This window comes from Mauremys reevesii, linkage group 2 (genome assembly GCF_016161935.1).
Source record: "Mauremys reevesii isolate NIE-2019 linkage group 2, ASM1616193v1, whole genome shotgun sequence".
NCBI lineage: Eukaryota > Metazoa > Chordata > Testudines > Geoemydidae > Mauremys > Mauremys reevesii.
The window spans coordinates 1,121,583-1,136,170 of record NC_052624.1 but is presented as its reverse complement, the minus strand read 5'-3'; the positions used below and the strand labels follow the sequence as shown (position 1 = coordinate 1,136,170).

Sequence of the window (14,588 nt, the reverse complement as noted above, 5' to 3'; positions counted from 1 at the left end):
GTGCCCCCAGCTCCCCTGCCCTCCACCCTCACCGCTACAACCTGCTGCAGGTACGGGCTGCCCCCAGCTCCCCTGCCCCACTGCTCCCCACTGCCTCCCAGCTCCCTGCCCCCCACTGCCCCCAGCTCCCCTGCCCCCACTGCCCCCAGCTCCCACTGCCCCCACCCCTCACCGCTACAACCTGCTGCAGGTACGGGCTGCCCCCAGCTCCCCTGCCCCCACTGCCCCCACTGCCTCCCAGCTCCCCTGCCCCACTGCTCCCCAGCTCCCCACTGCCCCCAGCTCCCCTGCCCCCACTGCTCCCCACTGCCTCCCAGCTCCCCTGCCCCTGCCCCAGCTCCCCTGCCCCCAGCTCCCCTGCCCCCACTGCTCCCCAGCTCCCCGTGCCCCAGCTCCCCTGCCCCCACCGCTCCCCAGTTCCCCACTGCCCCCAGCTCCCCTGCCCCCACTGCCCCTCAGCTCCCCGTGCCCCCAGCTCCCCTGCCCTCCACCCTCACCGCTACAACCTGCTGCAGGTACGGGCTGCCCCCAGCTCCCCTGCCCCCACCCCTCACTGCTACAACCTGCTGCAGGTATGGGCTGCCCCCAGCTCCCCTGCCCCCACTGCTCCCCAGCTCCCCTGCCCCCCACTGCCCCCAGCTCCCCTGCCTCCCACCCTCACTGCTACAACCTGCTGCAGGTACGGGCTGCCCCCCAGCTCCCCCTGCCCCCACTGCCCCAGCTCCCCGTGCCCCCAGCTCCCCTGCCCTCCACCCCTCACCGCTACAACCTGCTGCAGGTACGGGCTGCCCCAGCTCCCCTGCCCCCAGTTCCCCCACTGCCCCCAGCTCCCCTGCCCCCAGTTCCCCCACTGCCCCCTCTCCCCTGCCCCCACCGCTACAACCTGCTGCAGGTACAGGCTGCCCACCCACCTCCCCCTGTCCCTGTGGAGCGGGGGCAGGGCTGGGGATGACGGTCCCTGTGGGGCGGGAGGTGGTGTGGGGGCAGGGCGGGGGTGATGGTCCCTGTGGGGCAGGAGGTGGTGTGGGGGCAGGGCTGGGGGTGACGGTTCCTGTGGGGCAGGAGGTGGTGTGGGGGCAGGGCTGGGGGTGACGGTCCCTGTGGGGCAGGAGGTGGTGTGGGGGCAGGGCTGGGGGTGATGGTCCCTGTGGGGCAGGAGGTGGTGTGGGGTGACAGTCCCTGTGCGGCAGGAGGTGGCCCTGCACATGGGGCTGGACACCGGGAAAACCTCGTCGCTGTGGAAGGACAAAGCTGCTGTGGAGCTCAACGTTGCCGTGCTGCACAGCTTCCAGGTACGGGGACGGCAACTGGGTGTGGGGAGCATGGGGGGGTGTCAGGGCCCTGCACCCCTCTTTCTGGGGACTCACAGTGACTAAATTAATTATTTAATTAATAATTGGAGACATACCAATCTCTTAGAGCTGAAAAGGACCTTGAAAGGTCATCGAGTCCAGCCCCCTGCCTTCACTAGCAGGACCAATTTTTGGCCCAGATCCCTAAGTGGCCCCCTCAAGGATTGAACTCACAATGCTGGGTTTAGCAGGCCCATGCTCAGACCACTGAGCTGTCTCCCCCCCCAAGGGACTCTCAGCCAGCCAGTAAAATGGAAGGTTTATTGGACAATAGGAATGCAGGCTACAGCAGAGCTTGTAGGCACAACCAGGACCCCTCAATCAAGTCCTTCTGGGGGTTCAGGAAGCTTAGACCCCAGCTTGGGGTTCCCTGCATTGCACCCCCCAGCCCCAAACTGAAACTAAAAATCCCGCCAGCAGCTCTCTCCCCCCTCCCCTCTCTCCTGTCCTTTGTTCAGTCTCTCAGGCAGAAGGTGTGAATTCTCCCAACCCCCCTTCTGGCTCAGGTAGATTTACTCTCATCCCCAATGTAACCTCCCTGCAACATTCCCAGGTCAAATCCTCCCTGCTCCCGCACATCAGTCCCTACAGCCCTGGCCCTGGCGTGGGTCCCTCACCCACTCGTGGGGTGCAGGTGTAACCCACACACCTCCTGGCGGTGGGTTCTGTCCCTCTAGTAGCACCGAGACCCCGTAGCGAGAGGGGGAAGGAGTCTCTCTGCTGCAGCCTTAGCTCAGGCATTGAACTCGAGGTGTCCCAGGTTCGAGCCCGCCTGCCACCTACCAGGCTCTGGTGGTGTCCTGGGTCTCTCTCTCCCTCCCTCTGTGAGCTGGGCCCCTGTGACGGTGCTGCCCGTGGGAGCCAGCTGAGGTCACTCAATCAGGGTGAACTGCAAACCAAACGGGGCAGACAAACCCCAGATGCTGGTGGTTATTCCAATACTTAGATTTACCAACCAGCACAAAACAGCTTCTACAGTACCTCACTGGTTACTAAGAAGTCCAAACCACGCAGTTCCCTTAAAGTGCCCAGCCTCAGGCCTCCGTCCAGACACACCTGTCAGATATGATGATGATTCCTAAGAATCTTACTTCATCATATAAAAGAAAAGGTTCTTCCAATCCCAAAGGATCAGCCACATACCCAGGTCCAATTATAACTTAGATCTTACCCAAAATACACGCTAGAGCCAATTCTTATTAACTAAGCTAAAATTTATTAAAAAAGAAAAGATAGAGAGTGTTGGTTAAAAGGTTAATCTACAGACAGACTTGAATTCAATTCTTGAGGTTCAGATACACAGTAGAGATGAGCTTGTAGTTGCCAAAAGTCCTTTTAGAAATAGTCCATAGGTTATAGTCCAAGTTCCATGTTCAGGGTGGCTCCAGTCAATGACTGGGGATCTCAATCCTTATGGCTTAAGGTTTCCCCCTCTTGAAACCCAAAGCAGATCTGAGATGAAGAAGGATCGTGTCCCAGGCTTCTTATACATTTCCAGCAGCCTTTCGGCCTGAGAAAACAATAGGCTCAACTCCTTCTCCCAAACATCCTGGCAATTAGCACAGAGTAATTTACCCATTAAACAGTTCAGATACAGGTTACCACAACCTTCAAAGAGACACACAGACAATAATACTATTTCACTCAAGTATCATTATAAATGTTAATATTCCTTTTTTTGATTTTTGAATTAAAACTGTAGCAATAGACAAGACTTGTTTGCTTGCATCCCAAGACCTGAGCAAACATCTCCCCTTCTACCTCTAACAATGCAGACTTGCATTTCAAAGCTCTATTCATTTACAGATCTTCCTAACCAGTCCTTAAGGTTCACCCATGGGTCAGGTCAGTCTGTGAGTTAGTTAACTCTTTCTGGCCCTGTCATCTTACAATATCTCATTGAATCACAGTCATAATGTCACACCCCCAACGCAAAATTGATGCAGGAAGGGATGACACAAACATCACTGACTGCATCCCAAAGGCTCCCCATCCTGGGTTCTGTCTTATTACAGCTTGTAGTGGGTTAGGGGCCATGTCACTGTATAACAGAAATGGTTTACCCAGCTCATGTTCAATAACATGATTGAATCTTTTTACGAACTTAAGGTAAAACTTACTTAGAACAATAGTGGATTGGATCTGCCCTGACACACCAGTAACCAAATCTGTCCTCAGCCCCTGAAGCACAGACTGCTCACTCACAGAATTATCATGGAGATGGTTTTGTTCCAACACCATTGTCTTTCCAACACACTGGCCACACACAGCCACTTGGTTATGGGGCTGCTCAACTTCCTTAACAGCTTCTACTCCACCTGAGACCTTTTCAAAGCTGCCCACACTGGATCTCTCAAAAGGAAAGTCAGTGGATCCATTCACAACAGAAAATTTCTGGCTGTTGGGAACTGAAACTTCCTTGATTAAATCACTTTTACACCCTTCAGTTGCAGTAAACTGTTTGCACAGGCTACCAAGAGGATTCCTTTCCCTAGGAGCTTCTCTAAGCAGCAATTCACCCCTCACAGAAATTCTGCCCTTCCCCTCTTCACCTAGGGCTTGCTCTACAGGAACACTTCCCTGAGCAACCGCAGATGCTTTCTGGGTCTCACTTACATTCAGAATCACCTTAGGCCCAACAGGCGGATTTCTACACAATCCCCTTCTAGGCACACCTACAGACTTTCTAGATAACAGGTCCGAAGCAGTCTCCTTCCCTTGGCCATGAACAAGTTCAGGAATCTTTTCCTTCTTGCTACAAGTTGTCAAACTGTCAGTAGGTAACACACTTAAATCACCTTCATGCTCTCCTTGTGCCCTGGCTAGGGTATCACCCTGATCAGACAGAGTTGCTGCACTCTTTTCCAACCACACATTAGCAACTGGCAAACTACAAGCACCAGAACTGTCTGGTCTTTGGGACCTTGCTATGACACTAACTGGATGCAACCTAGTCACAGTGCCATTCTCCCCAGCAGACACAAACTTAGGACCATTCCCTTCCTGGGCTTTAGCTGTATTTACAACCAACTCCGAGACAACTGAATCACCCTTAACCATTACAGGCTGAAAGGCACCTTCTGTCTGCTTCACAGACACAGAATAGCCGGAGACACATTCTCCTTCACCAGACACACAGCTTGGGATTTCACTTCCCTTGTCCCAGCACATAGGGCTGTTCACAGACAACTGCTTGGAGACCGAGATAGCTCCCTTCATAGGCAAGTCAATACCCCTGACAGAGACAGGCACATTCCCTTCACTGTCACATTTCTCCACACAGGAAACAGGTAAGGGATATGGACACTCATCTTCCACTATCCCTCCCTTTCCAAACTGCTGATTAGACAAAGCCATCAGCTCACCAGGTTGCCTAGGCTTCTCCAAACTTTCCCTACCAGGCACATTGCCTCTCCCAACAGATAAACTGCTGCTCTTTTCACTACACTGAGCTACTTTTAGCAAATTACAGTTACCCATTTCAGGTTCACTTCTACAAGCTGTACTAGCCACCAATCCATTACCCATCACAAGTTTATCCTCACCTTCCTCAGTTAGGGATTTAACCTGAGAAACATTTTCCTCCCCAATGAGATCTTTCAGCTCTTGATCTAACTCCAGATTCACTTCTGAGACATTAGACAGACATTCAGAAACTTCATTTACAGACACACAGCTTTCTTGCACAGACAAACAGCTATTTCCCACCAGGTTAGAATCCCCCTCTCCATAGCCATAGCAAAACGGGTTAAACACAGAGAACTGCCCAGAGTAATACCACATATCAACACAGTTATAAACTGGATTTTCCAGAGGATACAGTCTCTGCCGTTCTTCCACTGCTTTTTTGACTTGGAGCTGGAGTCTAGCAGTTTCTTGTTGCATCTTGTGAGTCTCCTGTTGTATTTTGTGAGTCTCCTCCTCCGCAGCCAGCAGCTCCAGACGTCCCTTACGAGCTTTTTCTTCTCTCTTAGCAGCCTCTCTCTTTCTCTCAGCTGCCTCTCTCTTTCTCTCATCCGCCTCTCTCTTTCTCTCAGCTGCCTCTCTCTCCAGCTGGGCCAAGACTTGCTTCTCTTCCATTCGAATTTCTGCCAGTTTTTGCTCATATTCAAACCGCAGGCTGTCTCTCAAGGCTTGCAGTTTCATTGCTTCTGCTGTTCCTCTCAGGCTCATGGTCACTGATCTTTAACCAACCAAACTCTCAATCCCAAATTTAAAATTTGGATAGCGTGGGGTTCTGACCCAAAGCCTAATTGACCTGGTTCTGTGGATCCTAGCACGACTACGCCACTGTGACGGTGCTGCCCGTGGGAGCCAGCTGAGGTCACTCAATCAGGGTAAACTGCAAACCAAACGGGGCAGACAAACCCCAAATGCTGGTGGTTATTCCAATACTTAGATTTACCAACCAGCACAAAACAGCTTCTACAGCACCTCACTGGTCACTTAGAATCCAAACCACGCAGTTCCCTTAAAGTGCCCAGCCTCAGGCCTCCGTCCAGACACACCTGTCAGATATGATGATGATTCCTAAGAATCTTACTTCATCATATAAAAGAAAAGGTTCTTCCAATCCCAAAGGATCAGCCACATACCCAGGTCCAATTATAACTTAGATCTTACCCAAAATACACGCTATAGCCAATTCTTATTAACTAAGCTAAAATTTATTAAAAAAGAAAAGATAGAGAGTGTTGGTTAAAAGGTTAATCTACAGACAGACTTGAATTCAATTCTTGAGGTTCAGATACACAGCAGAGATGAGCTTGTAGTTGCCAAAAGTCCTTTTAGAAATAGTCCATAGGTTATAGTCCAAGTTCCATGTTCAGGGTGGCTCCAGTCAATGACTGGGGATCTCAATCCTTATGGCTTAAGGTTTCCCCCTCTTGAAACCCAAAGCAGATCTGAGATGAAGCAGGATCGTGTCCCAGGTTCTTATACATTTCCAGCAGCCATTCACCCTGAGAAAACAGGCTTAACTCCTTCTCCCAAACATCCTGGCAATTAGCACAGAGTAATTTACCCATTAAACAGTTCAGATACAGGTTAGCACAACCTTCAAAGAGACACATAGACAATAATCCTATTTCACTCAAGTATCATTATAAATGTTAATATTCCTTTTTTTGATTTTTGAATTAAAACTGTAGCAATAGACAAGACTTGTTTGCTTGCATCCCAAGACCTGAGCAAACATCTCCCCTTCTACCTCTAACAATGCAGACTTGCATTTCAAAGCTCTATTCATTTACAGATCTTCCTAACCAGTCCTTAAGGTTCACCCATGGGTCAGGTCAGTCTGTGAGTTAGTTAACTCTTTCTGGCCCTGTCATCTTACAATATCTCATTGAATCACAGTCATAATGTCACAGCCCCCTGCCTCGCTCCTGGGCCTCCGGAGTCCCCTGCCCTCAGACGCACCCTGTCCCACAACCTCTGAGAGCTGGGGCAGGAGCCTGTGGCAACTGGGGAGCAGATCACACGCGTATGTACACACAGGCAAGCACTTGCCAGCTGTCACAGACCCACAGGGCTGCTCTCTGAGAGGCCCCTTCACTGGGCCAGCCCCCCTGGGGGTCCTGCTCTGCCTCCAGGGTGAGCCACAGGGCTTCACCGCCCCTAGTCTGGGCCTGCAGCCCCCCCGGCCCTGTGAGCTCTGGGCAGCGAGTCCCCCGGGCTGCTTGCAGGGATCAGGGCCCCTTGCCCAGCCCCGGCAGTGTTTGGGGTCCCAGTTCCCCAGGTGTGGAGCAGGGTGGCGGCTCTTCATTCCCAAGAGAGGCGGCAGCCTGCCCCAGACCCACACGCAGCTCAGAGACCCCACATGGGCGCCAGCTCCAGGGGCTGACGGGAGCCTGGCTCAGGGGGCGTGACTTGCTGCCCGGGGTGGAGGCTGGCTCTGCCATCTGCTCCTTTCCTTCCATCCCCCCCAGGTTGCCAAGGTGACAATCGTGGATCACCACGCGGCCACGGAGTCCTTCATCAAGCACATGGAGAACGAGCTGCAGATGCGCGGGGGGTGCCCGGCCGACTGGATCTGGATCGTGCCCCCCATCTCGGGCAGCCTCACGCCCGTGTTCCACCAGGAGATGGTCAACTATCTGCTCTCGCCCTGCTTCCGGTACCAGGTGGGCCCCGGATCCAGGTGCGGATTAGCGCAGGGCCCCGGGCTAAGGGGGACCCCGGTGCTGCAGGCCTCAGGCAGGCTGCCTGCAATGCCCTGTCCCGGAAGCAGCCAGCCGCTGGCATGTGTCTGCAGCCCCTGGCGGGGGGAAGGCAGCTCCATCCCCGCAGCTCCCATAGGCCAGTTCCGCTGCGGGAGGGGCACTTGCGGGCACGGGCAGCACATGGAGACACGCTGTCCCCCTCCCCACAGCGGCGTCCAGAGATGTGCCAGCAGCCGCCCACTTCCGGGAGCGGCATGGGGCCAGGGCAAGCAGGCAGCCTGCCTGAGCCCTGCTGCGCCGCCGGCCGGGAGCCACCTGTGGTCAGAGCCTGCACCTCGCACCCCCTCCTGCACCCCACCCCCTGCCCCAACCTGGAACCCCCTCCTGCACCCAAACTCCCTCCCAGAAAGAAACTAATCTAACAGCTGTTCGAGTGCTTGATCATGTCCATTCCAATCAGGTGTGTGTGCACACACGTGCACCGTTCACCCTAGCAGCATCTCTGGGGTCGGCCTGGGCACCCCCCGGAGTGGTGCCATCATGGTGCCCAATAAAGGGCCCTGCCAACCCGCCACCCCCTCAGGTCCTTCTCAGCACCAGGGACGGTAGCTGGGACTTCCCCGGCTCTTGCTTTGGCGCGCGGCTAAGCAGAACTTTCGCTGGAGGTCGTTACTTCTAGTGGGTTAGTGTCACGGAGTGTGGGGGAGTCGGGGCCCTGCACCCCCGGCTTCCTGCGATTCCCCGGGACTCTCAGCCAGCCAGTAACACCAAGGGGTTATTAGCCGACAGGAACACAACCCAAACCAGAGCTTGTAGGCAGGGCCGGCTCTAGGCACCAGCAAACCAAGCATGTGCTTGGGGCGGCACAATTTTTTTTTTTTTTTGCGCTTCAGCAGTTGTGCTGCCGGAGGTTTTTACCTAGAGCTGGCCCTGCCTGTAGGTTCAGAAAACAGGGACCCCTCAGTGAGGTCCACCCTGGGGGCTGGAGAGCCCAGACCCAGGCTCTGAGCATCCCACCAGACGTCTCACCCAGCCACCCCTCCCCCGGCTCCTCCTCCAGCCTTTGTCCAGTTTCCTGGGCAGAAGTTGTCACCTGGCCCCAGCCCCCTCCTGGGTCAGTTACAGAAGAAGCTGCGTCCTTTCATCATCCAGGTGAAGTCACCCTTATTTTCATCCCCCATCCTATCAATACAGACAGTAAACTAGTAAAACTCCCACGCAACATTCCCAGGTTAATACTCCCTACTGCGTCACACCTCTCCCCCCTCCGAGACTGAACTGAGCGGGGTCACTCTGCCCAGTGACCCGGGGAAGTTCGGGGCGCCCTCTCCGGGACAGCGCATCCGCTATCAGGTTGGCACTTCCCTTCACATGGACCACGTCCATGTCATAGTCCTGCAGGAGCAGGCTCCACCTCAGGAGCTTGGCGTTGGCTCCTTTCATCTGGTGCAGCCAGGTCAGGGGAGAGTGGTCGGTGCACACGGTGAAGTGGCGCCCAAAGAGATAGGGCTCCAGTTTCTTAAGGACCCACACCATGGCCAGGCATTCCTTCTCGATGGCCACGTAGTTCTGCTCCCGGGGTAGCAACTTCTTGCTCAGGTACACGATGGGGTGTCTCTCCCCCTTTTCATCCTCCTGCATCAACACCACCTCCAGTCTCGTGTCTGAGGCGTCGGTGAACACCAGAAAGGGCTTGTCAAAGTCTGGGTTTGCCAGAACTGGGCCACTAACCAGAGCCTCCTTCAGCGCCCGGAGAGCCTCCTGGCACTGCTCGGTGCAGACCACCTTGTCTGGCTTCCCCTTCTTGCATAGCCTGGTGATGGGGGCGGCTATGGCGCTAAAGTGGGGCATGAACCTTCGATAGTACCCCGCCATCCCGATAAAGGCCTGGACATGCTTTTTGGTTTGGAGAGCGGGCCAGTCTCTGATCGCCTCCACCTTGGCCGGTTCCGGCTTTAGGCAGCCGCTCCCCACCCGATGGCCCAGGTAAGATACTTCAGCCATCCCCACCTTGCACTTCTCAGCCTTTATGGTTAGCCCAGCCTCCCGGAGTCGGTCCAGCACTTGTCTAACCTGGGACACGTGGTCCTCCCAGGTCTGGCTGAAGACGCAGATGTCGTCAATATACGCCACAGCAAAACTCTCCATCCCCCTCAGCAGCTGATCCACCAGGCGCTGGAAGGTGGCCGGCGCTCCCTTGAGGCCGAAGGGCAGGGCCAGGAACTCATAGAGCACCAGAGGGGTGATAAAGGCCGATTTCAGCCTGTAAAAGCAACAAAGAATCCTGTGGCACCTTATAGACTAACAGACGTTCTGCAGCATGAGCTTTCGTGGGTGAATACCCACTTCTTCGGATGCAAGTGGTGGAAATTTCCAGGGGCAGGTTTATATATGCAAGCAAGAAGCAAGCTAGAGATAACGAGGTTAGTTCAATCAGGGAGGATGAGGCCCTGTTCTAGCAGTTGAGTGAAAACCAAGAGAGGAGAAACTGGTTCTGTAGTTGGCAAGCCATTCACAGTCTTTGTTTAATCCTGAGCTGATGGTGTCAAATTTGCAGATGAACTGAAGCTCAGCAGTTTCTCTTTGGAGTCTGGTCCTGAAGTTTTTTTGCTGGAGGATGGCCACCTTAAGATCTGCTATTGTGTGGCCAGGGAGGTTGAAGTGTTCTCCTACAGGTTTTTGTATATTGCCATTCCTAATATCTGATTTGTGTCCATTTAACCTTTTCCTTAGAGACTGTCCAGTTTGGCCGATGTTCATAGCAGAGGAGCATTGCTGGCATATGATGGCATATATTACATTGGCGGACGTGCAGGTGAATGAACCGGTGATGGTGTGGCTGATCTGGTTAGGTCCTGTGATGGTGTCGCTGGTGTAGATATGTGGGCAGAGTTGGCATCGAGGTTTGTTGCATGGATTGGTTCCTGAGCTAGAGTTACTATGGTGCGGTGTGCAGTTACTGGTGAGAATATGCTTCAGGTTGGCAGGTTGTCTGTGGGCGAGGACTGGCCTGCCACCCAAGGCCTGTGAAAGTGTGGGATCATTCTCCAGGATGGGTTGTAGATCCCTGATGATGCATTGGAGGGGTTTTAGCTGGGGACTGTATGTGATGGCCAGTGGAGTCCTGTTGGTTTCTTTCTTGGGTTTGTCTTGCAGTAGGAGGCTTCTGGGTACACGTCTGGCTCTGTTGATCTGTCTCCTTATTTCCTTGTGTGGGTACTGTAGTTTTGAGAATGCTTGGTGGAGATTTTGTAGGTGTTGGTCTCTGACTGTGGGGTTAGAGCAGATGTGGTTGTACTTCAGTGCTTGGCTGTAGACAATGGATCTTGTGGTGTGCCCGGGATGGAAGCTGGAGGCATGAAGGTAGGCATAGCGGTCGGTAGGTTTTCGGTATAGGGTGGTGTTAATGTGACCATCAATTATTTGCACCGTAGTGTCTAGGAAGTGGACCTCCCGTGTAGATTGGTCCAGGCTGAGGTTGATGGTGGGGTGGAAGCTGTTGAAATCGTGGTGGAATTTTTCCAGAGTCTCCTTCCCATGGGTCCAGATTTCAGCCTGGCATCTGCATCCAGCGGCACTTGCCAGTAGCCCTTTGTAAGATCCATGGTGGTGAGGAACCGAGCGCCTCCCAGCTTGTCTAGGAGCTCGTCAGGCTTGGGCATGGGGTAGGCATCAGAAACGGTGATGGCATTGAGCTTCCGATAGTCCACACAGAACCGGATCGACCCGTCCTTCTTGGGGACCAGCACCACTGGTGAGGCCCAAGGGCTGGCGGACGGCTGGATCACCCCCAAAGCCAGCATGTCCCTGACCTCTCTTTCCAGGTCCTGGGCAGTCTTCCCGGTAACCCGAAAAGGGGAGCATCTTATAGGGGGGTGTGACCCAGTCTCCACCCAGTGGACAGTCAAATTAGTGCGCCCAGGCTGGCTGGAAAACAGCTGTCAGTATAGATGCAGCACCCCTCTGATCTCAGCTTGCTGGGCTGGGGTTAGCTGATCAGAGAGGGGAATTGCCCCCAGGGGGAAACCAGCTCTTGTCCCAGGAAATAGATCTACTAAAGCGTCCTCTCCCTGCTCCTCCCAATGTCCACACACGGCCAACACCACATTCCCCCTGTCATAGTACGGCTTCATCATATTCACATGGTACACCCGGCGGTGGTGCGCCTGGTTCGACTGCTCCACCACATAGTTTACCTCATTTAGTTGCTTGACAACCTTGAAAGGATCTTCCCAGGCGGCCTGGAGTTTGTGTTTGCTCACGGGGATGAGAACCATCACTTGGTCCCCGGTGGCGAAGGCGCGGGCCCGCGCCGTGCGGTCGTACCAGACCTTCTGCTTCCTCTGGGCTCGGGCCAGATTCTCCCTGGCCAGGCCCATGAGCTCAGCCAGTCTCTCTCGGAAGGTCAGGACATACTCCACCACTGACTCTCCATCGGGAGTGGCCTTCCCCTCCCATTCGTCTCTCATCAGGTCCAGGGTCCCTCTTATCCTTCTTCCATATAACAGTTCAAAAGGTGAAAATCTGTTAGACTCCTGGGGCACTTCCCTGTACGCGAACAGCAGGTGAGGTAAGTACTTGTCCCCGTCCTGCAGGTGCTGGTTCATGAAGGTTTTCAGCATCATCTTTAGCGTTCCATCCGCCAGGAGGGATCTTTCTGCAACTCGGGCTGGAACTCAGCGGCTGGGACAGGGATGGGGACCTGCTCCCTCTCGCTGGCTGGGTCTGAGGCCGCAGCCTCCCTGAGCCGTGTCCCTGGGCACTCACTCCCCTCCAGGGTAGGGCCCTGTGCCTCCAGGGAGGTACCCTCCCCAATGTCAGGACGTTGTGCCCCTCGCCGGCTCTGGCTATGGGTCACGACCAGGGCACCCTGGGGGTTGCTTGGCCAGTCCTCTACATCACCCCCCATCAACACCTCAATGGGGAAATGGTGGTGCACCCCCACATCCTTGGGGCCCTCCTTGGCCCCCCATTTCAGATGCACCCTCACCACGAGCCCCTTGAATGGGGTCCTGCCCACACCCATCAGGGTCAGGTGGGTGTTGGGCACCACCCAATCTGGACTCACCACCTCGGGCCGGGCCAGTGTCACCTCCGCGCCCATATCCTAGTATCCATTGACCTTCCTCCCATCCACCTCCAGGGGAACAAGGCACTCGCTCCGCAGGGACAGCCCCGCGCCCACCCTGTAAACTGAGAACCTTGAGTCCGGGGCATCCAGCCCCCGAGAGGAGCTGGTCTGGGAAACTCCTCCCACCTGAGCAGTTGATAGGCTGTCACCCCCCCTTGGCTGGGAAGCCTGCCCCTCGTCCGGCTGGGTCCCTACCCAGTTAACCCGGTGGGGGTTCGGTCTGCTCAGTCTGTCCTTGAGCTTGGGGCACTGGGTCCGTATGTGGCCTCTCTGGCCACAGTGATAGCAGCCCATGTCCCGTGGGTCCCCTCGAGCCGGCTGGTTGGTCCTGACGCCGGTTGTTCCCCTTGAAAGGGGATTCCCCAGGTTCCCCCCTTGGGGGGGTCCCAGGGTGACTCTCTCTCTGCACCATGGTGGGCTTATTCTTTTGGGACTCCTCCCTGCCACCCCGACCAGCAGTCCACGAACTCGTCAGCCAGCTGCCCTGCGCGTCGCAGCTCCTCTGGCTTTTTGTCCCCCAAGCATATCCTCAGGTCGGATGGGCACCACTCATACAGTTGCTCCAATACAATCAGTTTAACCAGGTCCCCCTTCGTCTGGGCCCCGTCTGCCCACTTGTGGGCATATCCCTCCACGCGGAGGGTCAGCTCCAGATATGGGACTCAGGGGTTTTATCCTGACTCCAGAACTTTTTCTGGTGCTCCTCAGGAGTCAGCCCAGACTTGCTTAGCAGGGCCTTTTCCATAGTCCCCCGCCTCCCCCCACTCCATTCGGCTGTACAGCCCCACGGCTTTGGGGTCCAGTAAGGGGGTGAGAAACCGGAGCCTGTCCACAGGGCATAGTGGTGCAGGGGGCCCACTCCAGCAGGGGCTGGGGCAGAAGCAGCCAGGGAGGCGGTGGAAACCTGCGGCTACTTAGGGCGAAGCTCATTAGGAGCCGGACGGGAGGCAGCTGCTGGGGCAGCGGAGATATAAGGAGCTGCCCAGCAGAGCAGAGGGGAGTCTCTCCTTGCCAAGCCAGGGAGGAGGACTGGCTCCCACGAACAGCACCTGAGACAGAGCAGTGCCGGGCGGCTCAGGGGAGTGGAGGGGGAGCTCCAGTCCGTTACCTGCCAGGCTGCAGGCCCCTGCCGGAAAGGACCAAGAAGGTGCAAGAGCCAAAGGGGAAGTGGCCCAGGACGATTGGCGGACAAGGGGAGAGAAGCAGGGCAGAGATGCTGCCACTAGAGGGTCCCTGGGTCGGGACCCAGAGTAGCGGGTGGGCCTGGGTCCCCGCCTTGCACTGCACCGGGCTGTGGAGGAGTGTGGCCAAGGCAGACTGCACCTTGCCCTGACGTGAGGGCCAGACTTTGGGTTGTGGCTGGCCCCTGCGGCGGGTGCAAGCCACAGGACGGCCGTGAGCCCCAGAAGGGGAGTGAGAAAGGAGCAGTGGGCACTGCCGGAGGGCAGCCTCCTGAAGAGGACACCGCTGAGCGGGGGAGCAACGCGGGTCCCAAACAGCAGAGTAGGGCAAAGAACGGGCAAGACACCACCTGCAGGGGGCGCTCCAGAGCTGCACTGAGCTAATCCCGGAGCAACCAGCAGGAGGCGCCAGTGGTGGTGAGTCTGACGCCATACACAGGGTCAAGCGGGCCGTCTCAAAGGCATCCAGGAAGTCACCCATGTCCTCCCCCTCCTTACGCTGGGCCAGGATGCACTTATCAAAGCTCCGCGCAGTCCTGGGTCCCCCCTCACTCACCGCAGCCAGGGGCCTGCTGCCCCCCTGCCTCACCAGCTCCAGCTCATGCTGCCTCTGCTTTTCCCGCTCCCCCAGTTCATGCTGCCTCTGCTTTTCCCGCTCCCCCAGTTCATGCTGCCTCTGCTTTTCCCGCTCCCCCAGTTCATGCTGCCTCTGCTTTTCCTGCTCCCCCAGCTCATGCTGCCTCTGCTTTTCCCGCTCCCC

At 55.8% G+C, this 14,588-nt stretch overlaps 1 protein-coding gene across 2 annotated transcripts in view; it reads left to right on the top strand.

Annotated features, from left to right (window-relative positions):
- Positions 1–14,588, top strand: part of NOS3 (nitric oxide synthase 3) — an 82,320-nt gene that overhangs the window by 17,218 nt on the left and 50,514 nt on the right. For both annotated transcript variants that reach the window (XM_039523661.1, XM_039523662.1), the window contains exons 9-10: positions 1,191–1,292; positions 7,283–7,477. In XM_039523661.1, the coding sequence (XP_039379595.1) occupies positions 1,191–1,292; positions 7,283–7,477 (297 nt within the window). The remainder of the gene's footprint in view (positions 1–1,190; positions 1,293–7,282; positions 7,478–14,588) is intronic.